General features: G+C 44.3%; 1 protein-coding gene across 1 annotated transcript in view; it reads right to left on the bottom strand.

Annotated features, from left to right (window-relative positions):
- MORC2 (MORC family CW-type zinc finger 2) overlaps positions 1–21,225 on the bottom strand; it is a 55,759-nt gene extending 34,534 nt beyond the window's left edge. The window contains 6 exon segments of the mRNA XM_049788897.1: positions 3,230–3,340; positions 3,698–3,710; positions 3,712–3,767; positions 8,828–8,874; positions 13,530–13,583; positions 21,087–21,225. Coding sequence (XP_049644854.1) covers positions 3,230–3,340; positions 3,698–3,710; positions 3,712–3,767; positions 8,828–8,874; positions 13,530–13,583; positions 21,087–21,154 — 349 coding nt within the window. The 5' untranslated portion in view covers positions 21,155–21,225.
- Between the last annotated feature and the right edge of the window lie 4,812 nt (positions 21,226–26,037).

Raw genomic sequence — 26,037 nt, 5'->3', positions numbered from 1 at the left:
CTCTGGGTGTTGCCAAGTCCTGTTGCTTCTTACCTCCAGTTCCTAAATTGCTAGTGATTCTCCTTCCTCAAATAATTTTTCATAGTCCCTCCTCCATCTCTAACATTAAGGGGCAACAATGAGTACATTATCTAGCCTTCTGTCAAAGATTGTTCCTTGCCCTAATTTGGCAAAAACATTCACTTGTGCCTCTCTTACTGTCTCTGATTCTGCCATGGGAGCTGAATATAACTGAAAATACTACTACTCTGCCGGCCTTCCCTATTTTTCCCCCAGCTTAGTTTTAGCTAATCACTTTTCCTGAACTTTTTCAATTTCTAAATTATCTTAAATAAATACTCTCAGCACTAGATGGCTCCACTATTTCATAGGAGAGGTCCTTTACAAAAACCAGTTTGTATTGTATTATGCTAATAACATTCTCCATTACTATGATCAAGTTCCCTCCCTATTGAAATAACAGGGGGTGGGGGGGTGTTTTTGTTTGGGTCACACACCCAGCTCAGGGGTTACTCCTGGCAGCTTCAAGGGACCATATGGGATACAGAGATCCCAACCACTGTCCTTCTGCATGCAAGGCAAAACACCCTACCTCCATGCTATCTCTCCAGCCCCGAAATAACTGATTTTTACTTCTTTGCATGTGCTTGTCCAAACCTGGTGGGAAGTACCTCTGGATTAGCCTCTTACCCCTACATGTTCTCCTGGGGGTGTAGTCCTACTCTTCCTAATAAGACCTCGGGTTAGAGAGACTTCTATCAGTTTCAGTCCCAAAAGCTAGCTTGTCTGCCTGCTGATACCCTTTGCCTGCTTGCAGATAGCTTATGGTGGAAGTTTCTGACTCTGCTTTATCTCCCTAACCTTGTGTGGATTATTTCCTGTGTCAAGCATTGCTTCCAGACCCACGTTCCCCAATCATGGGAAGCTGCTCATAACCCCAGGATTGGGGTATGAGGCTTCCAACTATACTGCCCGATCCTCAAAGCACTTTGAACGTTACCTTTAATTGTTTGTTTTGGGGCCACACTTGGCAGCGCTAATGGATCTGCACTCAGAAATGACCCCTAGCAGGCATGGAGAACTATATGGGATTCCAGAGATCAAATCTGGGTCGGCCATGTGCAAGGCAAATGCCCTACCCACTATGCTTTGCTCAGGGGTTCCTCAACCCTATTTTCTAGATAGCAAACATACTGAGTGATGAGGCTTATATGAGGCCACAAAACTGGGAAGAAAAAAAATATTAGAGTAGCAGGGATTAAAGTACTTGCAATCTGGGTACCACATATAGCCTGGCCCCTTCACAGCATCACCAGGAGATCCCTGAGCACAGAGCCAGGAATAGCCCTAAGCACCACAGGGGTATGGCAAATACAAAATCACAGGTAGAGAGCTGCTGGAATAAATCCAGTGGAAAAGTCAAGATTCTTCCTCACAATGACTGTAGGACAGTATACTGTGTTTCTCAACCTTTTCTGAATGTGGTCCCCTTACAATCTTATTTCCTTTTCATGTGTGGTCCCCACAATCACCTGTACAACCAATTGGCCACTAATCTTGTGCCGTGACTCCCCATTTACTGATTTTCAGATGTGGCCCCCACAAAATATTCTGAGGGCCCATAGGAAGCCTTAGGGGCCCCCCAGTTGAGAAATGCTGCTCTAGGAGACCTCAGATACTAGAAACTTGGATCACCTTTGTCCTGAATTACCTGAGGAGTCTATGAAAATCAGAGTCCTCAGCTCTCCCTCAACTAAATCAGGCCAAGAAACTGCCATGGACACTGAAAGAAGAAATTAAGACAAGAAAGCTAAAAACCAATCTAGAATTCTCTCTCTCTCTCTCTCTTTTTTTTTTTTTTTTTTTTGGCTTTTGGGTCACACCCGGCAGTGCTCAGGGGTTCCTCCTGGTTCTATGCTCAGAAATCACTCCTGGCAGGGAGGCTCGGGGGACCATATGAGATGCCGGGATTAGAACCACCATCTTTCTGCATGCGAGGACAAACGCCCTACCTTGATGCTATCTCTCCGGCCCCACCATCTAAAATCTTACAGTAATGAAGGCATTCTATTCTCCAAGTCCTTAGTTACAAATTGTTCTAATTCACAAAGGAGGAAAACTGAGACTTTGAAGTACAGCTCTGAAGAAACAGTATAGAAATCCAGCAACTTGCTTCTCCAGCATCACTTGGGTACAGCCTTGAATGATCCCCCAAATATAGAAAGCTGGTTGAGAATTGTCAAGAAAGGAAGTACACAAGCACATCTTCCTTTGGGGAATTTTTACCCCTTTATTTATGTCATTTCACACTTTAAGTCTTAATTTTCTTTATCCAAAACTAAGACTAGTCCTACAATTCAAAGGGATTATCATCCAAGTAAACTTTAGTGCAATTCCTAACACATCGTAAATGTTTGTAATCACCATTTGATCTCTGTCTTAGAGACAAATTAAAATATCTAGGTAGCAGGTCCTTTATGTCTTTGCAATTGATGACTCTCTTCCTCATATTCCCAAAACACAGCATTGGCACAACTGATGATACTGTCTTGGACCAACCATATCCACTAACAAACAAAACTTTAACATTTCCACAGCAAGACTGAAAATGTGACTCAGATTTTTACTTGTACGAACTCCAATCCCTTCCAAAGGTATGTACACAGCTGGAAGTGAGCAATTCAGAAATAGAAACCTTTCTCTTGGGGCTTTACTCAAAACCAGAACAACACATTCCAAACACCAAACAAGTGGAAAACAAGGGCAGAGAAAGAAGTCCCAAGGGATTTGATGACATTAGGTAGGTCCCTACCACATGGCCCAGCAAGATATATTTATGAAAAACAGAAAAAGAATTCAAGTCTCTAAAACTTAGTCTAGGTCCACAAGGCCCTGGTAAGTGCTCAAGAAACACTGCTATACTGTGAAAAAACTTCCCTTACTATTTCAGATAAATTTCAAATCATAAAACAAGCATTCACATTCTCAACCATGGGGGTAGAAATAAAAGCATAGTTCCAGAACAGAGCCAAGAGAAACTATAGCTGCTCCAATATCAATGATTCTGGATGTTCATGCTTTACCTATAAAATAAAACAGGCTAGACAATAGCTGGGTTGTCAAAACTCCACTCCTTTCTGGAGGACAGGGCAGAAGAAAGACCATTGCTGTCTGATCAAACAAAAGCAGGAAAGCATCACTTCAAATTTTACAATTTAAGCTCTGTAACAATTATCTAAGAATACTTACGATTTTAACCCATTCCCATACTGCCCAATCTGGGTGGATTCAGGTGTTCGCTTGGCAGACTTCCCAAACTGGATCACACTGGCAGCATCACCTGAAGTGGCAGGCACAGGAGAAAGTGCAAAGTTAGCATTCCTATCTCAGATTTCTAAAAACCTAAGGTCAGGGGCCAAAGATAGGCTGGGGAATATCTATGTGTTATACAAACTAATATTAATATAACGTCAAGACAAAGGTAACCAGGTCAATTAGATTGCTTTTCAGGTCCTGTCTTGCATGCTAGAAATAAGACTCAACATATATACTAGTGCAATTAAACCTTATGATACTGTAAAAGACCTCTCCCTGAGGTGTATCTCCTAGTCAGATTAGATAAAGAATTTTACACAATAAGCATTTTTATAAAAAAGTCTACATTCTCAATGAAATATGTATAATTATCTCAGCTTACTTGGATCCATCCCCTGCTCCATCATCCAAAAAGCAAAGCATAAATCCTCCTCGAAGGTCCTCTCGCCTTTCTGTAAAAAGCAGTTACTGCCATTACTGAGCTGTTACCCATCAGAAGTGTTGTCAACATTAAACTGTTTAGTAGGTGAGAAATGTGAAGCTTGGTCCCAAAAGGTCAGATCAGGGGCCTATCTTTAGTACAGAGAATAGAGATTTTTTTTTTTTTTGCCTTGCACACAGTTGACCTGGAATCAACTGTGTACCCAATACCCTGTAAGTTCCCCTGAGCCCACCAGGAGTGATCCCTGAGCATGTGGCCCCTAACACCCCACACATTAAAAAAAAAAAATCTGGGGCCCGCAAGGTGGCGCTAGGAGGTAAGGTGTCTGCCTTGCAAGCGCTAGCCAAGGAAGGACGGAAGGACCTCGGTTCAATCCCCGGCGTCCCATATGGTCCCCCCAAGCCAGGGGCAATTTCTGAGCACTTAGCCAGGAGTAACCCCTGAGCATCAAACAAGCGTGGCCTGAAAACCCAAAATAAATAAATAATCCAAGGAATAGAACCAGAGTAAGGTGGGTAAGATGTTTTGCCTTAGACACAGTCAAGTAACCAGGAAAAACCTGAGCACTGCCAGGTATGATCCAAAAACAAAAACAACCACCAAAAAAAAAAAAAAAAAGTCTCATCAGATCTCTGGACCCAAAGCCTATCTAAAGGTTTACTCAACAATGAACAAAATGCACAGAGACTTTGTATTTAAAGTGGAAATACCTATTACATGCACTGCATCAGAGTATCAAGAACTAAATGTCCTTCTGAAATCCAACCAAAGGTGCTAAGGACAGAGTCGATTCTTTTAACATTTCCCAAATATACTTGGTTATATTTGTCCCTTCTATTATCACTTGGAAAAGAGGACCCTTCTCTGTTTTGGCCATTTGTGCAATGATTAAATTGGTGAGCTTTTTCCACAGTAAATGCTGCCAATAAAGCACACTGAGATGAAAGAACTGGTTTGGATAATGGTGTCTCCATCTAGCCTAAGGATTTTTTCTTTTTTTGGGGGGAGGGGGTTCACATCTGGTGACGCTCAAGGGTTATTCCTGGTCTATGTGCTCAGAGTTACTCCTGGCTTGGGGAACCATATGGGGACACCAGGGAGCAAACCTCGGTCGGTCCTAGGTCAGCTCTGTGCAAGATAAAACACCTTACTGCCTAAGGGTTTTGTAAACCATCTTCTAACAATCTTCTAAGTCGTTTTGTCCATTACTTTAAAAACAAGCATAGCATTTTATGAAAAAACTTCTATAATTAAGAAATAAAGTTGATTTGCAGCTAACCTGAGTATGTCCTTTGACCCAAAGTTTACCAGACATGAGAAATTCATCCCATCTGGGAAGATTCTTCCTAACAATGTGGCACTAAAGGTTCTGAGAATTATTGATTTTAAGTTCCCGTTTATCAATGAAATCGGTCTGTGAAGAATTTTTTGATGACTTTAGTGCCCCACAAAAAATCCTAAAATTTTAAGCTAGGGATATGGTTTGAGGTAGAACATATGCATTATTAGATGTGAAGGCCTTGGAATTAGATCCCCAGTACCACATGGTACCCTGTGCACTGCCAGAATGATCCTGGTTAGTCCCCAAGCAGCTCTAAGAGTTTGGCTTTGAAAGTCCGAGTACCCATCAGTGTATGAGTTTTATAACTGTGGCCAGAAAAAATGTTTTAGTAATTACTCAATACCCGGGAAGCGAGCTTCAAGGCCTAAGGCACATACCTAACATGCAGAGGTGCCAGATTGAATTTCTAGATTGCATAGTCCCCAGAACCCCAATAATTAATGATTCTAGAAGTCCCCAACATTAGGCCCCAGTAGCACCAGCCAAGTACTGACCAGTGTGGCCCCTGGACCACTACAAAAAAAAAAAAATACTAGACTTTTCATAAGCAGGCAATATCACAATTGTATCTCAAATACTTAAAATACTTCATTCAGATATCCGTCAAAAAATAAATCATCCTGGAGTGTTTGGGCCAAAAAGAGGGAGGGGTCAGGAAGAGGGCCACAGCATGAAGGGCATTTGCCTTGGACACAGCTGACCTGGATACAATCCCTGACATCCTATATGGTCCCCAGAGCCAGGCAGGGGTGATTCATAAGTAACTAGAGCACCATTGGGTCTGGCAAAAAAAAAAAAACAAAAAAACGGGGGGCAGGAGTGATAGTAAGGTGCTTACCTTGCATGTGCCCAACATGGGTTTGATCCCCAGACATAGTTCCCAAGTAAATGTTAAAGACAACAATAAAAGAAATTATTAAAAAAAAAAAGGGGGGGGGGGGAGGAGGGTCTGGGTCTGAGTGGTGGCACGGAGTGGTAAGACATCTGCCTTGCCAGCACTAGCCTAGGAGGCACTAGCCTAGGACAGAACGCAGTTAGATTTCCTCCGGCGTCCCTTATGGTCCCCAAAGCCAGGAGCGAATTTCTGAGTGCATAGCCAGGAGTAAACCGTGAGCATCACCAGATATGGCCCAAAAACAAACAAAAAAAAGGGTTCGGCTAGGGATGTTCTCAGTAATAGAACACGTTTCACATATGAGGCCCTGATTCCATCTAAGGAAATCTCCTACCTTACCGTAAGTAAAAAGAAAAGGAAAAGGCTCATGTTAAGAATTTTTTTTAGGGTGCCGGGCGGTGCCTGCCTTGCCTGCGCTAGCCTTGGACGGACCCTGGTTCAATCCCCCGGCGTCCCATATGGTCCCCCAAGCTAGGAGCAACTTCTGAGCGCATAGCCAGGAGTAACCCCTGAGCGTTTACTGGGTGTGGCCCAAAAACCAAAAAAAAAATAAAGAATTTTTTTAGCCAAGCAATATTTCATTGGTTAATACACCATTGAATTAATCATGTATTATCTGAGAGAGCCTCATTATAGAACTGATGTCTCAATAACAAAAGCATGTGTCCTGGAAATAATAAAAAGTATAAGCAAAAATGATCTTTATACATTTTTAAATATTTTATAATGCTTGCCATGAAAATGGAACTGTGGAGCTTAAAATTTCATAATTGCTTACATAAAAATGTAATTACCCTATACCTCTTTTTTCCACTTTTAGTTGGTTAACTGGTCAGAACTCTACATAATCTTTGAAAAGTCCTTCTTAACTTGTATATAATGACTTTGAAAATGTGTAATATGGGCCGGCGGTGGTGCTAAAGGTAAGGTGCCTGCCTTGCCTGCGCTAGCCTTGGACGGACCGCGGTTTGATCCCCCGGTGTCCCATATGGTCCCCCAAGCCAGGAGCAACATCTGAGCACATTAGCCAGGAGTACCCCTGAGCATTACCAGGTGTGGCCCCAAAAATCAAAAAAAAAAAAAAAAAAAGAAAGAAAGAAAGAAAATGTGTAATTATTGGAGCCAGAGTGAGTTAAAATTCTTTAATGGGGCCCGAGAGATAGCATAGTGGTAGGGCGTTGCATTGGAAGCTGCCAACCTAGGACCAACTGGGGTTCGAATCCCGGCATCCCATATGGTCCCCCCATGCTTGCCAGTAGTGATTTCTGAGCAGAAAGCCAGGGAGTGACCTGAGTGCTGCCAAGTGTGGCCCAAATATAAAAAAATTAAAAAAAGAATTCTTTAATCATTTCACCTACTTTAAAATAGAAACGTTCTTATTGCCAAATAGCAATTAAATCAGCATAACAGTAGTTTTATATTTGAATACCTAGAAAAAAACAGTATCTCAACCTCACCTGACCCCTCTTGCCTAAAAACTTTTTGGCACACATATCGTTGGGTCCATGAACACGGTCCCCACATACATATGTCACCCACATCTCCCTTTCTTGAGAGTATACTTTCTACTTTCATGCTGGGTTTTTATATCCGGGGAGGGGGGGGTCCCTCCACCATTGGAGAAGACAACATTCTTCTGAGAATGTACTCTCTCCCTTTTTAGTTTGCTTTTTTGGCCACACCAGTGGGGGCTAAGAAATTACAACTGGCAGGCTCAGGGCAATGAGAATTGAACCTAGGTGGGTCACATGCAAGCAATGCCTTATCTTTTGTGCTATTGCCCCTCTCTCCCTTTCCGTCATCACCATCTCCTTACTCAAAAATTCCAAATAAAACCTCTTTTTACTTCAAAATATAAAAACATTTTTCTTTCCAGTTTTGGTGCCACACCCAGTAATGCTCCAGGATTACTCCTGGCTCAGTGCTCAGAGGACCATGTGGGATGCAGGGATGGGGAAACCAACCTCAGATTGGCCATGTAGATGGAAAACACCCTACCCAATGTACAGTCACTCCAGTCTCATCTGCTTAAAAATATTTATGAAAACCTTAGTGTGAAACTGTTACCAATTTTATGCAACGGACACTAGCAATTCTCAAAGTGGGACCAGTTATTTACCAAGGTTGGAAAGAGTTTCCCATATCTCTCTGGCTACAATACCACAAACCTGGTGGCTTGCTCTATTAAAATACTTTGGGGTTAGAGAGAATACAGCACGTAGGGCTCTTGCCTTGAATTCAGCCAACCCAGGTTTGATTTCTGTCATCCCATATGGTCTGTGAGCCTGCCAGGAGTGATTCCTGAGTCCAGAAACCAGATGTAAACCCTAAGAATTGCCTGGGTCTGACCCAAACCACTCACCTTACAAAGTAAAAGATTTTATATTTTGAAATTTCATTCCCCACTGGTCTATCACCCCTATACAATTTCTCCTGACAGCTATTATATAGATATCTACAGACCTAAATATCCCTAGATTCTATGTACTAAATTGTTGGTTTTCTATTACATATTTCATCAAGACTTCTTTTGTTTCTTTTTTTTTTTTCTTTCGGTTTTTTGGGCCACACCCGGCAGTGCTCAGGGGGTGACTCCTGGCTGTCTGCTCAGAAATAGCTCCTGGCAGGCACAAGGGACCATAGGGGACACCCGGGATTCGAACCAACCACCTTTGGGTCCCTGGATCGGCTGCTTGCAAGGCAAACGCTGCTGTGCTATCTCTCCGGCCTGACTTCTTTGTTTCTAACCATGATATAATCATTCCATGTCCCAAGCCACCAGAAATGTTACTTCCCACTAGCTACAGAAATAAATTTATTGAAAGAAACTAACATTTAACTTACTCTGCATAAATATCAATTCTAGTGGCATCAGCATCTCTGCAAAATTAAAACAAAAAAAATCAAGATTCAAACAAAAATATGAAAAGTCAATGACGTAAAGTGCACATTTTTGAGTGATACAATTATTTTGAGTTTTTACTTTTCAGAAAATCAATACAAAAACCTATGTAATTTTGTACTTGTCAAAACACTTTTCCTTATATATTTGAATTTTTTTATTAATATCTTTGTAGTTGTTTTGTGCTTTTTAGTTTTGTTTTGTTTTTTTGTCACACGCTGCAGCAGCGTATAGGAGTTACTCCTAGCTCTATTATCAGAAATCGCTCCTGGCAGCTCGAGGAACCATATTAGATGCTGGGATTCGAACTACTGTCCTTCTGCATACAAGGCAATGCCTTACCTCCATGCTATCTCTCCGGCCGCCTATTAATACCTTTATTTAAACACATTGAATTACAAATACGATTGTAGTTGGGTTTCAGTCAGTAAAGATAATTTGTATTTGGGGGGGGGGGTGTGCTTAATATTCAGAAAACCTGGGTTCAATCCCCAGTGCTATATGGTCTCCTAAGTGCTACAGTAACAGGGAAAAGACCTTGAACATCACAGGTTGTGACCAAAATAATAAAATCAGGTTTCAGGCTTGCTCTTCAAGTCTGTATTCTCACTAATGTGTTTTTTTGGTTTTTTTTTTTTTTGGGGGGGGGGGGGGTCACACCCAGCAGCACTCAGGGATTACTCCTGGCAGGCTCAGGAGACCATATGGGATGTCAGGATTTGAACCACCATCCTTCTGTATGCAAGGCCAACGCCCTACCTCCATGCTAACTCTCTGGCCCCCTTGCAATTAAGGTTTTTATAAAAGTTTTGCAATTAGGGCCCGGAGAGATAGCACAGCAGCGTTTGCCTTGCAAGCAGCCGATCCAGGACCTAAGGTGATTGGTTCAAATCCCGGTGTCCCATATGGTCCCCCGTGCCTGCCAGGAGCTATTTCTGAGCACACAGCCAGGAGTAACCCCTGAGCACCGCGGGGTGTGGCCCAAAAACCAAAAACAAAAAAAAAAAAAAAAAAAAGTTTTGCAAAGTAAGGGTTTCATAAAAATTTACATATAGGGGGCCGGGCAGTGGCGCTAGAGGTAAGGTGCCTGCCTTGCCTGCGCTAGCCTTGGACGGACCGAGGTTCGATCCCCTGGCGTCCCATATGGTCCCCCAAGCCAGGAGCAACTTCTGAGCATATAACCAGGAGTAACCCCTGAGCGTCACCGGGTGTGGGCCCAAAAACAAAAAACAAAATTTACATATAATAAATTCAATTCTGCTAACCACTGCAAGAAAAAATTAGAGTGTTTTCATAACTATTAAATGCAAAAAAATCCACTCAAATTCATAACTCGCATGTACTTACTTCCAAAATGTTAAAAAAAAATTACAAAACTGCATTTGAAGGCCTCAAAAAATAGCTCAACAGACTGTGAACAAGGATTTTGTAGGTAATTAAGAGACCAGCAATCGATACCCAGCACCACATGCTCCTCAGTGAGCACGTGCAAGGAGTAAAACTCCAAGCATGGACACTGGAATATTCCCTGAGCAATACTAGATTGCCCGAGCCAAAAAATTTTTCTTTTCTTCCTGGTTTTTGAGATTTATCTGACAGTGCTCATAGTTTATTCCTGTCTGTGCTGAGGGGATTTTATATGGTGCTTGGGAGTGAATCTACGCAAACTGCATGTATCTCTCCAGACCAAACACCCCCAAAATTTTTTCTAAAAAATGAAAATATTTTAAGTATGAGAATTAAATATGCACAGGTATACAAAAATTCATTTCCAGGAAGTTCCAGTTCACCCTACCAACCCAAAAAAAGGCAGACTATCACAGTATACCATAGCTTCACTAGGCAAACAAGAAGCAAATTCAAACAGTTCTAAAAAGTTAGCACTTTAAATTAATATAAAACTGTTAAGTCAGGAGGGGCCAGTGAGATAGTATAGGGGTTAACATGCTTGCTTTACTTGCAACCTCTCCGGATTCAATACTGGGCACCATATTGTCCCCTAAGCGCCACAGGATATTGACCAAAAAAAGAGAAAAAAGCAAACAAACTTGGGGCCAAAGAGATGGCATGGTGGTAAGGTGTTTGCCTTGGATACAGAAGAAAGATGGTTCAAATCCTGGCATCCCAGATGGTCTCCCAAGCCTGCCAGGAGTGATTTCTTGAGCATAGAGCCAGGAGTAACCCGAGTGCTGCCGGGTGTGAACCAAAAATCAAAAAAAAAAAAAAAAAAAAAGAAAAGGAAAAACCAAAGTTGGGGCCAGAGAGCAAGTTCAAAAGGGCTAAGCAAATTCTTTGCCTGGTTCCCTGAACACAACCATGTGATGTGGGACAAAAGTGAACTGAGGGGCCGGAGCGGTAGCATGGAGGTAAGGCGTTTGCCTTGCATGCAGAAGAATGGTGGCTAGAATCCTGGCATCCCACATGGTCCCCCGAGCCTGCCAGGAGCAATTTCTGAGCACAGAGCCAGGAGTAACCCGAGTGCTACAGGGTGTGCCCAAAAAAAACAAACAAACAAACAAACAAAAGTGAACTGAAAAAATAACTGGAACTGAACTGATAGCACAGTATGCGGGGTGTTAACCTTGCATGTGACAGACCATTTAATCCCCGGCATCCCATATGGTCCCGAGCTTGGTGCTGTGTGTGGCCCAAAAACAAAAAATAAAATCAGGGGCCGGGCGGTGGCGCTGAAGGTAAGGTGCCTGCCTTGCCTGCGCTAGCCTTGGACGGACTGCGGTTCGATCCCCCGGTGTCCCATATGGTCCCCCAAGCCAGGAGCAACTTCTGAGCACATAGCCAGGAGTAACCCCTGAGCGTTACCGGGTGTGGCCCAAAAACCCAAAAAAAAAAAAAAAAAAAAAAAAAAAAAAGAATAAAAAAATAGGGCCCGGAGAGATAGCACAGCGGCTTTTGCCTTGCAAGCAGCCGATCCAGGACCAAAGGTGGTTGGTTCGAATCCCGGTGTCCCATATGGTCCCCCGTGCCTGCCAGGAGCTATTTCTGAGCAGACAGCCAGGAGTAACCCCTGAGCACAGCTGGGTGTGACCCAAAAACCAAAAAAAAAAAAAAAAAAAAAAAAGAATAGAAAAATAAAATCAAATCCCACCATATCAATGTGCCTGATTTCTACTTAATACAGAAATAAGATGGGACCTGAGCAGTGGTGCAAGTGGTAAGGCGTCTGCCTAGCCAGCGCTAGCCTAGGACGGACCGCAGTTTGATCCCCCAGCGTCCCATGTGGTCACCCAAGCCAGGAGCAATTTCTGAGCGCATAGCCAGGAGTAACCCCTAAGCATCACCGGCTCAAAAACCAAAAACAAAGCAAAACAAAAACAGAAATAAGATTATATCTCATTTTAACATAAATAAATATTTGAGACAATATTGGGACCGGAGAGATAGCATGGATAAGGCATTTGCCTTTCATGCAGAAGGTCATTGGTTCGAATCCCAGCATCCCATATGTGATCCAAAAACCAAAAACAAAAAACACAACAAAAACAAAAAAAAAAAAAAAATATATATATATATATATATATATATATATATATATATATGTGTGTGTGTATGTATATTTGAGACTATATATATTGATTTTGGGGTCACAGTGCTCAGGGATTACTTCTGGCTCTGCACTCAGAAATCACTCCTGGCAGGCTCGGGGGGATCATATGGGATGCCATAATTCGAACCACCGTCCTTCTGCATGCAAGGCAAACGCCTTACCTCCATGCTATCTCTCCGGCCCCAGAAACAATATTTTAATAATAAAAACTTGATTTAGGGGCCGGGCGGTGGCGCTAAAGGTAAGGTGCCTGCCTTGCCAGCGCTAGCCTTGGACGGTTCGATCCCCCGGTGTCCCATATGGTCCCCCAAGCCAGGAGCAACTTCTGAGCGCATAGCCAGGAGTAACCCCTGAGCGTTACCGGGTGTGGCCCAAAAACCAAAAAAAAAAAAAAAAACTTGATTTAAACTTTGCTATTTCTCCGAGCAACCCGAAGTTCTATTTAGAAACCATTTTATGCAACTAGATTCTTTTTAGCAACTAGAATTATCTGAAAATAAAATACAGTACACATTTAAGGAAGACACAAAACCCAACAGAATTTTAAAGGACAGTAGATGGTGTCCTACGTTTGAAAAACAAATTTAATCAGAGCTTGTCTGCTCCATTAATTTGACTCAAGATTTTTATTTGTTTTTTTGAGCCACACCTGGTGATCCTCAGGGGTTACTCCTGGCTATGCACTCAGAAATCTCGTTCCTGGGTTGGGGGACCATATGGGATGCTGGGGGATGGAACCGCTAGCATGGGCAAGGCAGAACCTTACCGCTTGTGCCACCGCTCCAGCTCCAGTTTTTTTTTTTATTAATCCCTTATGTCTCACTACAATTATCTTGTTCTAATACACAGAGGAGGATAGCTTCAGAGGTCGTAAGTTCACTAATTTCATGCTCAGAGTAATGAGTGAATTATAATTAATCAAGTAAAGTAGAAGTATCAACTAATACGCTATTAAAAATATTTTCTTGGTAAAAAAAAACCTCTTAGGAGTTATAGTTGTCAAACTCCCAACAAAGGTCATAAATATCCAAAAAGTAGTTCACCAGATTGAATGTGAAAAATACATACCTGGCATTATCAACCAATTCAGCAAGAGCACCAAATAAGAATTCGTGAGTAGTTCTGAAATGACAAATACTAAGAATCAACAAAAAGGGCCATGAATTGAACTATGAATCCTAATTAGAAGTCAAGGTTATAAAATACTTAAGATTTTAGGGGAAAAAAATCTAAAACTGGTGCCAGAGAGACAGCTAAATGGGACAAACACATGCACATGAGGCCCAGATTTGATCCCGGATACCTTCAAATAAGAACTGGTGAGTAGTTCTGAAATGACAAATACTTAGAACCAGCAAAAATGGCCATAGAAGTGAACTATGGATCCTAATAGAAAGTCATAGTTATAAAATATTATCAAGATTTTAGGAAAAAAATAATTTAAAACTGGTGGCATAGAGACATCTTAATGGATGCACACATGTACACAGGCAGCCTGGATTTGATCCCTGGCACCTAATGTCTCTCAAGCACTTGGCCACCAGTAGTGTGACCTCCACCCAACCCCAACAGAGCCAGGATTATCCCTTGAACATTGAACAAACAAAACTGAAAATAACTTATTATCACATACTCTACTCTCAATTCATTCCGATTTTGGGGGAGAGACTACAACCCAGCACTGCTTGAGCCTTAGCCTCGCTGCATTATCTCTCCGCTTTAGCTACTAAAATTTTACGCAGTCTTTCTAGAACTTTCTCTTTTTTTGGTTTTCCGGGCCACACCCATTTGATGCTCAAGGGTTACTCCAGACTCAGCGCTCAGAAATTGCCCCTGGCTTGGAGGACCATATGGAACACCGGGGGATCAAACCACCATCCTTCTTTGGCTAGCGCTTGCAAGGCAGACACCTTACCTCTAGCACCACCTCACCGGCCCCTTTCTAGAACTTTCTAACTCACAATCATCAAGTCACACTATTCACAAATACTTATTCTGGCCGGAGAGATAGCGCACAATGGTAAGGCGTTTGCCTTGCACAAAGCCATTCCAGGATGGACATGGTTCAAATCCTGCATCCTATATGGACCCCAGTGCCTGCCAGGAGTGATTTCTGAGCACAGAGCCAGGAATAACCCCTGAAACCCAACCCCCCCCCCAAAAAAAAATACCTTATTCTGAGACCAGAGAGTACTACTGCAGATATTTGCCTTGTTCAACTGTGGGTACCCCCCATATGGTCCTGGAGTTCACCAGGAGTAATCCTGAGTAGAGATAAGAATAAGCCCCGATCCTGCTGGGTGTCACCCCAAAACAAAACAAACAACCAAGTATCCTTACTATGTGAGTAAGAATCCGGGCCTCTTATGTGCATGCACCTGTTCCATTAAGCCAGTGCTTCTCAAATAGTGGGGCTCGAGGCTCCGTAAAGAGGGGCACGTTTGACCTCAGCAAACACTGTTATAACAAGCTAACCCCGGTTTTTATGTCTCTGGAGCTGAGAGTTGCTGTGTCCTGCTTCAAAACCCGCTTCAAAAAGCTAGGCATTGCAAAACATGCTCATTGTAGCCATTAATCCAGACATCACCTCTGACTAAAAAATCAACTCAAATTATTTTCTATATTTTTGTTTTGCAGGTTAAAGTTTTTTTTAATAAAGATACTCTTTACAGTCACGCGAGGGCGTGGAAAGTGTTTTCTTCTTCCTGGGGGCATGACAGAAAATAATTGAGAAGTACTGCATTAAGCTGTCTCTCTGGCACCATTTTGTTGTTGTTTTTGGTTTGGTTTGGTTTGTTTTTTGGGCCACACCCGATGACACTAAGAGGTTACTCCCAGCTGTGCACTCAGAAATCGCTCCTGGCTTGGGGATCCGAGGCGATTGAACCTCGATCCATCCTAGTCTTCTGTGCGCAAGCTCTTCTTGATTCTAGGATCAAAGTGCTGGAATGATCTCCTAAGATCCCTTTTTTTTGGGGGGGGGATGGTTAGCCCACACCTGGTGGCACTCAGGTGTTATTCCTGGCTCTGCACTCCTGGCAGACTTAAGGGACCATAATAGATGCCAAAGATCAAACATGGGTCAGTCCTGGGTCTACCCAGTATGCTATTGCTCCATCCCCCTAAGGTCCCTCTTTTTTTTTGGGGGGGGGGATGGGAATCACACCCAGCAATGTTCAGGGGTTACTCCTAGCGCTAAACTCAGAAATCGCTCCTGGCAGGCTCAGGGATAAGGTCCCTCTCTTAAAGTTAGCCCCTTCAAGAAGTCTATGATCATCATGTCCATATAAACATCTAAAGAAGTCTATGATCAAACTGCTCAAAGTTTGGGTAATATAACAAAACACTATCATAGTATTTAGAGCGCAAGAAGTTATTTAAACCTAAAATGCATCTTCACATTCTTTCTCTACCTTAATCAAGAGTTTAATCCCATTTCCCCTATTTTTAATAAGTATAAAAGTAGTAGACCTTCTTTTGGGGGAAGAGGGGCATGTCACACCTGGTATGCTCAGGTTTCATTCCTAGTAAGGTTCAGGGATGTAACGAAGTGTCAGAGGTCAAATTCAGGCCAACCATGAGCAAGGTAAAAAGAGCCCTACCAATTGTATATTTCTGACCCAACACCTTACCTTTTAATTAAAAATGTAGATGAAAGATTTTACATAATAGTATGTCTATAATTATTTACTATAATTTTTTAAAAATAAGTATTTCAGCTGATCTTTGCCATTTCAGTCAATACAAATATTGCTAAAAAATTTTAATGAAATATACATACTAAATAACCAGCATGCAATATATTTTACTATATTGTTTAGAACAGATTGCAAAATGTTTATAATGAAAATGAAGCTGTTCAGAAACATGTTTTTTCCTTCCAAATACTTTCAAAAATAATTTTGGACCCCACCCGTTTGATGCTCAGGGGTTACTCCTGGCTAAGCACTCAGAAATTGCCCCTGGCTTGGGGGGGGGGACCATATGGGACGCTGGGGGATCGAAGTCCTTCCTTGACTAGTGTGTGCAAGGCAGGCACCTTACCTCTAGCGCCACCTCACCAGCCTTCCAAATTGTGTAAATTTTAATTAAAGCACTAAGAGTTATTAAAATTTAGAAATTTAGAAAATTTTCCATGAGATCAGTGAATTTAATGGTTGCTAATCCAAGACACCAATGCTTTTAGAAATTGGTCTAAAAATAGAACTCATATTCTTCTGATCAAAATATACTTATTTTTGTTGTTGCTGCTGTTTTGTTTGTTGCCACGTCTTGCAATGCTCAGGGATCACTCCTGGAAAGGGTTCAGGGAACTATAAATGATGCCTAGAATAAAACTAAGTTAGCTGCATGCAAGCAAGTGCCCTGGCAGCTGTGCTCTCTCTCTCTCCAGGCCCAATATCCAACATTCATATTCTTTGTGTTTGTTTTTGTCACACGTGGTGATTCAGGGATCACTCCTGACAGTGTCACGGGACCATAAGGGTGCTGGAGACAGAAACTTGTATACAGATAAAGATATCTGTTGTACTCTCCAGTCCCAACATTCATATTGCATATTAAAAATTGTAATAATAGGGGTGTGGGAAAAATTGTAGTAATTAGAATCTTTGGAGTCATCTTAAATTCTTCAAATTATCAACTTTTTCAAAATGGATTTTGAGTCACACCCAATCATGCTCAGGGGTTACTCCTCATGGGTTTAGGATGCCATATGATATGCTGAGTCAAACCTAAGTCAGCCATGTACAAGGTAAATGTCCTACCCCATTGTACAACTCCTCTTCAAATCATCAATTTAAAAACACAGAAAACAGGGGGATGAGCGGTGGGACAAGCTGTCTGCCTTGTGCACGCTAGCCTAGGACAAACTGCGATTCAATACCCTCGTATCCCATATGGTCCCCCAAGCCAGGAGCTTCTGAGCACATAGCCAGGAGTAACCCGTAAGCATCACCGGGTGTGGCCAAAAAGCAAAAACAACAAAATCCACACAAAACACAACCAAAAAGTTTTCTGTAGAATACTCCATAAAAGTTGAAAACTATTCCTGAAGGTACTAAGCTAATGACATATCTAGTATTTTTCTCAAATTTTCATTTATTTTCTTATTTAACTCTAAATTATTGTGTACTTTTCTATATTATTTTACTTATTTTTTTTTTCTTTTGGGTTTCTGGGCCACACCCGGTGATGCTCAAGGGTTACTCCTGGCTTGGGAAACCATATGGGTCACCGGAAATTCAACAAAGGTCCGTCCTGGATCAGCTGTGTTAAATGCAAAAACCCTATCACTGCACTATCGCTCCAGCCCCGAGTATAACCATTTTTTTTTTTTTTTTTTGGTTTTTTTTTTTGGGTCACACCCGGCAGTGCTCAGGGGTTATTCCTGGCTCCAGGCTCAGAAATTGCTCCTGGCAGGCACGGGGGACCATATGGGACGCCGGGATTCGAACCGATGACCTCCTGCATGAAAGGCAAAATGCCTTACCTCCATGCTATCTCTCCAGCCCCTATAACCATTTTTTAATTAAATCACTTAAATGCTATTAACCATGTATGAGGTAATTATATCACTTGGCACTATCTTGTTCAATTAGTCCTGTTTTACAGATGAAGAAACTGAGGTTTAGAGAAGTTGATATGACCAAAGGAAATACCCAGTTTCCAAAGAGGTAGGGACAAAGAGATAGAAGAGGATAGGGATACTGTCTCACATGTGGCTGACCCAGGCTCAATTCTCAACATCCCAGCACAGCCAGGAATAATTTCTGAGAATAGATAGGAGTAACCCCTGAGCATTGCTAGGTATGGCCCAGGTGACGAGAGGAGGAGCAAGACTTAACTGGCTCCCAAGCCTTTTTTACCGCATCAGCTTTTCCCATTCTTAGCCTACATTCTATCTGCAAGTCTACATTAAAATGGAAGGTAAGCAAAGGACCATTTCTTTCATAACTCAATAAAAGGTAATATTATATGCATGTCATGTGTCCTAAAATCACTCTTTTAAATAGATACTAAAGACAGATCTTTCCTTAACTTACACTGTATCAATCACAAGAGCTATTATCTACCATCATTTCCAATTATATGAAAATTTAGTATTTTGGGGCCAGAGAGATATTACAGGGGTTAAAGTTCTCACTCTTGAAGAGCTCAGGGAGCCATATGGGATGCTCGGAAAGTGAACCTGGATGAGCCACATGCAAGGTAAGTGCCTTACTCGCTATAATATCTCTTCAACCTGTTTTTTTCTTTTTTTTTTTTTGGGGGGGGGGGTGTCACACCCAGCAGCGTTCAGGGGTTACTCCTGGCTCTATGCTCAGAAATCGCTCCTGGCAGGCTGGGAGGACCATTTGGGATGCCGGGATTCAAACCAACATCCTTCTGCATGCAAGGCGTTTTTCTTTTTTCTTTTTAACCTCCATTTTTCTTCTTTGAATTTTGAAACCATTCAAAAAACTTCAAAAGTCTGATCCATGTAAGAAATTTCAAAGCCTCCAAAATTGTTTATCCAAACCTTAAATGTTAATGTAAGTTGATGGTATCATTTCACCAAGAGCCCAATACATAAGTTCTCTAACTACCCCATAAACAAGTAATTTAATAGTTTTGTTTGCCTTGACTCTGTCCACCTACTATTAAGCAGCTATAAAGAATCAAAAAAAAAAAAAAAAAAAAAGGGGCCGGGCGGTGGCGCTAGGAGTAAGGTGCCTGCCTTGCCTGCGCTAGCCTAGGACGGACCGCGGTTCGATCCCCCGGCTCCCCCGGCGTCCCATATGGTCCCCCAAGAAGCCAGGAGCAACTTCTGAGCTCATAGCCAGGAGTAACCCCTGAGCGTCACAGGGTGTGGCCCAAAAACCAAAAAAAAAAAAAAGAGAGAAAGAGAGAGAGAGAGAAAAAGGACCCCACAATCCTCAAGTTACTGGTCAATAAACTAAAAATGCAGTTGGGGTTTGGTTTGGTTTTGCAGTTCTCCACATTCAAAACATGTAATCTAGACTCAGCAATGTTCATATCTTCCAAATTGAAGTTTTTAGAAAGTTTGCCTAAAACAAGGAAACAAATTCTGTAAGGTAAAACTAGAATCATGACATAATGCCCACTGGTTAAAAGCACTAAGTAGGGTGCCAGATACTCTAGTATAGCAAGTATGGCACTTGCCTTACATGCATCCTACCCCAGGTTTGATCCCTGGTATCCCGTATGGTCCAAGTCCCTCCAGGAGTCATCTCTGAGTATGAAGCCAGGGATGGTCCCTGAGCAATGTCGGGTTTGACCCCAAAACTTTTTTAAAAAGTGATTTTCAGGGCTGCAGTGGTGGTGCTAGAGTAAGGCGTCTCCCTTGCAAGTGCTAGCCTAGGACGGACCACGGTTTGGCGTCCCATATGGTCCCCCGCCAAGCCAGGAGAGATTTCTGAGTGCCTAGCCAGGAATAATCAACCCCTGAGTGTCAAACGGGAGTGGACCAAAAAAATAATTAAGAAGTGATTATCAGAGACTGGAGGGATATAATTCAACACGTAGGGTGCTTGCCCGATACTTCAGATGGTCCCTCAAGCCCACCAGAAGTGATCTCTGAGCTCAGTCACAAGTAACTCCTGAGCACCATTGGGTGTGGCCTAAAAACCAAAAGAATACATAAATACTGATTTTTTTTTTTCCTGGGGACAGTAAGAGAATAGCAGATAGGGCACTTAATGTTAAACACAGCAGACTCAGGTTCAATCACTGGTACCTCATATAGTTTCCCCAAGTATTGCCTGAAGTGACTACTAAGTCAGAACAAGAATAAATCCATGTGGTCCCAATGCCTGGCAAAAATGATCCCTGATCTCAGAAATGGTAGTAAAATATGAGCACCACCGTGGGGCCCAAAAGAAAAAACTGTCATTAAGTGATTCATCATCACTATTATCACAGAAAATAAGTCATTGGAGAAGGTGGAAAAATCTTGGGCTTCAAAGATTCCATGTAATTTTGTCATCTCATATTTGACTTGTTTCAAAACTGAACACGGAGATCTAGAGAAAGATAGGACACTGAATAATAATGCCTTGCATGTGGCAGACCCAGATTCAATCCTCAGCACCCCACATGGTTCCAAGTTCTTCCTGGGAATTAAGGTGTTTGCCTTACATGAGGACTTGATCAGGACTTGATCCCCATATTGTCTATTTTCAGCCTTGAGCACTACCAAGTGATCCCTGAGCATAGCCAGGTACAAACCTGGAAGATAACAGGCTGTGGCCCAAAAGACAAAGATAAATGAATTTGTCTTCTTTCTTTTTTGGTTTTCCATGTTAGATTTCTTATACCAAAACTGTTTTAGCTGCTGTCACTAAATAAGAAAAACGTACAGTCCCAATTGCAGTGATCCAATGAGCTGTACTTGATAGATTCCAAGCACTTGAAAAAAAATTCAATATATCGACCCTTGATTCAATTTGAATCCGATAAACGCAGAGCATCATCTTCTGGGTTAGTAACATATTCACTGATCTCATTCTTCCACACAAAGCTCAAGACTCATCAGTAAAGAGGGAGAAAGCAGAATTTCCTGGGCAAAGAGGATCTCTTGATTCTCATCAGGGGAATACCTTATCAGTAACCTAAGATACTTACGAGTTGGTATGCAGATACTCAAAGGTTAGCTGGGCACGATTCAAACTGCTGTAATTTGAGAAAGCCATGCGTGCAGGGAGGAGGGTCTTCAGTCTTTTACCCACTAAATGGGAAACAAAAGTTGACCTAGATGTTCCAGGGCTCCTGTCCGTGGTCTGTGCTTGGTCTGTGCTTTACGGTTGAACGCTATCTAAAGTCTATCCAAAATACATTCAGCGGGTGGGTGGAAGAGAACTGAATTCCTCAAATAATCCTCATTGATTCGGACACTGTCTTTTGGGAAAGAAGTAGGCCATGAGGAGCTTCGGTGCTGAAATCGAAATCGCTGGAAGTGGAAGGCGCTGACTGTGAAGGGTCGGAACGGGTCTTGGCTGAGTCGATGACGATGTTATCTTCCCGTTCTTCCAATGTTCTTTTTTTTTTTTTGAGGGTTTCGCTCAGTATATTACACGAGACGAAATCGGTCAACTTACCAATCAGAGGCCGCTTGCAGCTAGCGTGTCAGAAAACCGTGCAACTGCCCCGTGTCTTCGCCACCAACAGACGGGAGACCACGAGGCCCCCCCCCTGTGGATTCTCCGCCCCCTTCCCCCACAACCGGCCAATGAGCGTTCTTCAAAGCCCAAGGAGCCCTGCTGGACCACGCCCACCCCGCAGGGGATTCCTCACCAGAAGGGCCCGCAGAGCCCGCCAAGGCGCCTCGGGATGGCCCCGCGCACGCGCCGCAGGGGCGCCCCTCCCCCACCCGCCTCAGGCCCTGGCGACCTCCGCCGAGAGGGGCAAGACCCCGTATGTTGTTGTTGTTGTTTTAAGGCCCACACCGCGGGCAGAGGCCGAAGCAGCCGCTTCTCAGGCGTGGCCCGGCGGTCGAAACGCCTTTGTCCCTCCCCGCGGAATTGGAACCCAACCGGCGCAGCGCGCTCTCGGAACCATGTGCTGCTCCCGCCGCCGCCGCCGCCGCCACCAAACCGACCAGTCGCCGCCGCTCACGATGCAAATCCCAACAGGGCTGGCTTGGAGGGGAGGGGGGGTGTTCTTCGGCGCCTCGCAAGTCGATGTGCCACTAGGGCGCTTCCGCCGCCGCTGCAGCCGCCGCTTTTGTGCCTGCCACCGCCCCGACCGCCCGCCCGCCCGCCCGCCTCGCTGTGCGAGCTCTCGCTCCCCGACGCTTCAAAACCCCCCGAGGCGCCTGGCCGGGCCGGCCAATCAGAGCGCGCGGCGGCTGCTCCCGCCCCCTGGCTCCGCCGTAGCGCGCGCCGATTGGCGGAGGGGAACGCGTGGGCGTGCGCACGTGGCCGGAAGCGGCTCGCGGGCCCGCCCCCGTCACGTGAGCGCGCGCCTGACTTCCGGCTGTCGGGAGCCTGCGCCGCCATTTAAAGAAACAGTACCGGGGGTGGGCGGGCCGAGCGAGCGGGCGAGCGAGCGACGCAGCCGCCGGGACGGGCGCCGCGGAGCGCGGAGCGGAGGCCGGCGCAGGCGGAGGTGCGGCGCGGAGGAGCCATCTTGTCTCGTCGCCGCCGCCGCCGGGGAGGCAGGCCCCCGCGCTGGAAGAAGCCCTGGCGCGCCCTCCCCCCCTCCCGGGTCTGGTAGGGCGCCGGAGCGGGCGCGCGGTCGATCGAGCGATCGGCTGGCGGCTCTTCCTCCTGCTCTGGCATCCGGCGCTGGGGGCGCAGGCCCGGCCGCCGCGGCGCGCGCCCGGCGGCCGTTGGCGCTCGCGCCGCGTCTTCCTCCTGGTGCGCAGGACGCGGGCGGCGGCCTATGCCTTCGCCATCCGGCGCGGCGTCGTGCGGGTGGTCGGCGGCGGCGGCGGGCAGCTGCTGCGGGGGCCCGCGCCCGGGCAGCAGGCGGCGGCGGGGGAGGCGGGGGCGGCCACGGCCGGCCCGCAGGCCTGGCGCCACCCCGCCTCGGGGCCCGGCCGGACCCAGCTGCAAGGCCGCGAGGGCGCCGGCGGGTGGCTGGTGGTGGGCTTCCTCCTCTGCCTGTTCCTCCTCATGCCGCCTTAGTGAGGCCCGGCGGCGGCTCTGGGGTCCCCGGGAGCCCCCTAGCTCCCACCGGGCTGGCCGGGTGACCTGCTGTGGCCGAGTCCCTCCGGAATCCGCGCCCCCCGCCTGGCCGTGATCGCGGGGTGCCCAGAACTCTCTAGAAGAAAAAGAGCGCTCGCTCGCGTTGCATTGCGGAGGGGGACGCTGTCTTGTTCGTGTTGTGTTTTTGGTTTTGGTTTTGTTTTTATTTCTTGGCCTTTACTAAGGAAACTGAGCAACAATCTTCCCCCATCCCCGCCCCACCAGTTCTCCCATTGAGGCTGGAGATCCTCAAATTCCCCCCCCTACCAGTGGATGCGGCACTTAGTGAAGCATCTACAAGAGGGGGAACTAAGGATCCTGCGCCAGCAACTTTTCCAGAGCCCGGGTGGCTGTGGCCCCAGAGAATTGAGACTTCCTAAAGTCCTTTATGCCACACAGAGGAAACTGAAGTCTCGGGTATCATTTTTGGGACCACCACACCCGCCCCTCTATAACCAACCTGAAGCCCCCCCACCCCCGTTTGTATCCCTGAGATATGTGAGCTGTTCTATGCATTAACGGACGTTGGGGTCACAACACTTCCGCTAGCCTGGCTTCTCTTGAGTCCTTGGCTTTCACCATGGGGTGCCTGAAGGGTGGCCAGTGCGCGTGGTACAGCGGCACCCACTAGAAAGCAGCTAGAACTGGAGCGGATGTGTTGCGCTGTCAAGAAGCCAATTTAATCGACAGCCCCAACAACTTTGATTTCTGCTGCTTATACTGGTGCCTACCGACTTCTCTTTTTCGCTGACCATTTTCCACTTGTTGCCATCCTGTACTTGCTCTCTGCTCTCCGGCTTTGTAAACCTAGTCTGTATGGTTGGTTGATCATGCACAGACTTGATTGTAAACGGTGCTGCCGCGTCCAGCTAATAGGGGCAGGTGGATAATCTGCAAGCGAGCTCACTTGAACAGATGGAACCAGTAATGGAATTCCTGAAGATATTGGCAAAGGGGTTGTCTTTCTTAAAGCTAACATTCTCGAAAGTTTTACTAGAACTTCTACTGAAACCCCAAAGTCAGTAGATTTTGAAGTGTTAAAAATTTTTTTTTCCTGCCCTACCTTGTTCCAGTTGCTTGAAGTATGTTACCAAATGGTCAAATGCCAGTTTTTTTGCTTCTTTGTTAATTGTCAGCTGCTTTTTTATCAAATTCCAGGCCCTTATCCAGTAAACACTATAGAAATGTTTGAACAGTTGGATTTCAAACATTTTTGTCTTGTGGAGTGGTGCTTATCAGTGGTACAACTCTAAACAAGTGACTACAAACACATTTTAAGTATATTTCAACTGGTTAACTAGTTCTGCTGTTTCGTACAGATATCTGAAAAATCAGTTGACTATTCCCTTTACCTTAAGGGGCAGAGACAAAAGATCTCTCTTCCAGAGAAATGACTGAGAAAACTTTGTTGGTCTTTTAACACATTGTAATTAAATCTGGTTGTACCTCAAAGAACTTATGACTGTTGATGAGATGTTTGTGTTGGGAGAAAGGAGGGGAAAAACCAACTGGAAGCCAAAGCTTGAAATTCTGTGACAAAACATAAGATGTCCAGAATAGATTGTTGAAAGGGTTTTGCTGCCACCATGTTCTGCACTAACTGGAGCAGTTATTATTCAGTGTAACCATGGCATTGACTCCAGATTATCAAGAACGGGACCTGGAAGAGCTTATCAGGATGTGGCAGGAGCTCTGGAGTGCTGGATATTTTCAGTTTTGATCTTGCTTGAGAAAAGAGGCAACGCCCGAACAAGCACTGCCACCCACTGTAGCTGGGAATTGGAAGACTCAAATTTCTGCCAGACCCTCAGTACAAACTGGCAGCGCTCCATCCAAAGTGAACTACGGTACTTGCCATTTTCCAAACTGCCTTAATTTTTACCATCTCTGCACTTGATCTGTTCTCTTCCTTTGCCTGGAGTTCTTCTAGTTCCTCTGGCTCTTCACCTGTTGAAAATGCCATCTCGGTAACCTATTCAAATGCTCCATTCTTCTTGAGTCTCTTAACTTCAGCCATAAATAACTTACTTTCTCATTTCTAGTTTACTTTTTTTTCTACCTGTTTTCATGTATCTTGTAAAATAAATAAGTACTCAGTGCTGGTCTAATCTGAATGATAACCTGATTACTGAGAAGCAAAACAACTACAGATGGACCTTAATACTTATTTACTGTCATGATTTGGGGGTGGGGGGTTTGCTTGTTTTGGTCCATAGCTGATAATGTTCAGGGAGTGTTTCTAACTTCATGCTCAGGATTGCTTCCAGCAGTACTGGTGTTACTGTCAAGTGTTAGGGAGGGAATCTGGGCCTCCTACATGCAAAGCATGTTCTCTAGCTCTTAGAATTTCTGACCCCTTAATTTTTAATTCTAAATTTTAAAAGGCTTCGAGAGGTTCTGAAATGTTAAGAAAAATTGATACCAGGATTGCAGAGGGGTACTAGAACCATGACCTTATCAGGAACCCCTTACATTCTACCACTAAAGATAAAGTTAGAAATCTTGCTAAAGTGAAAGATGTCGTTTAAAATAAAATGTTTATGAAAGTTTAAGGAAGGCACTGGAAAAGTAAGAAAGGACAGTATTTTGCTTTGGTGTTTGCTATATAGACTTATATCCCCATTCTTTTCATGCCACCTGTGGGTCTCCCCACCCCAACAGATTGAATACAATCAAATTGTTCCACAGGAATGAGACTTAAGGCAATTCTTTATTAAGTAGATAGCTTGTTCTCAAGAATAAAGAAAGACTTTTTATTTGCCAGAGAACTCTGTCCTTATTATTGATGTATTTCTACTTCCCACCTCATTTATAATCTGTCAGCTTCTGAGGAATACCTCTCTGGCAGTTGATGAACTAATAGAAAACCCACACTGGTATTAAGAATC

This window comes from Suncus etruscus, chromosome 15, assembly GCF_024139225.1.
Source record: "Suncus etruscus isolate mSunEtr1 chromosome 15, mSunEtr1.pri.cur, whole genome shotgun sequence".
Lineage (NCBI taxonomy): Eukaryota > Metazoa > Chordata > Mammalia > Eulipotyphla > Soricidae > Suncus > Suncus etruscus.
Note: the sequence above shows the minus strand (reverse complement) of the source record. Positions and strands in the feature narration are given on the sequence as shown.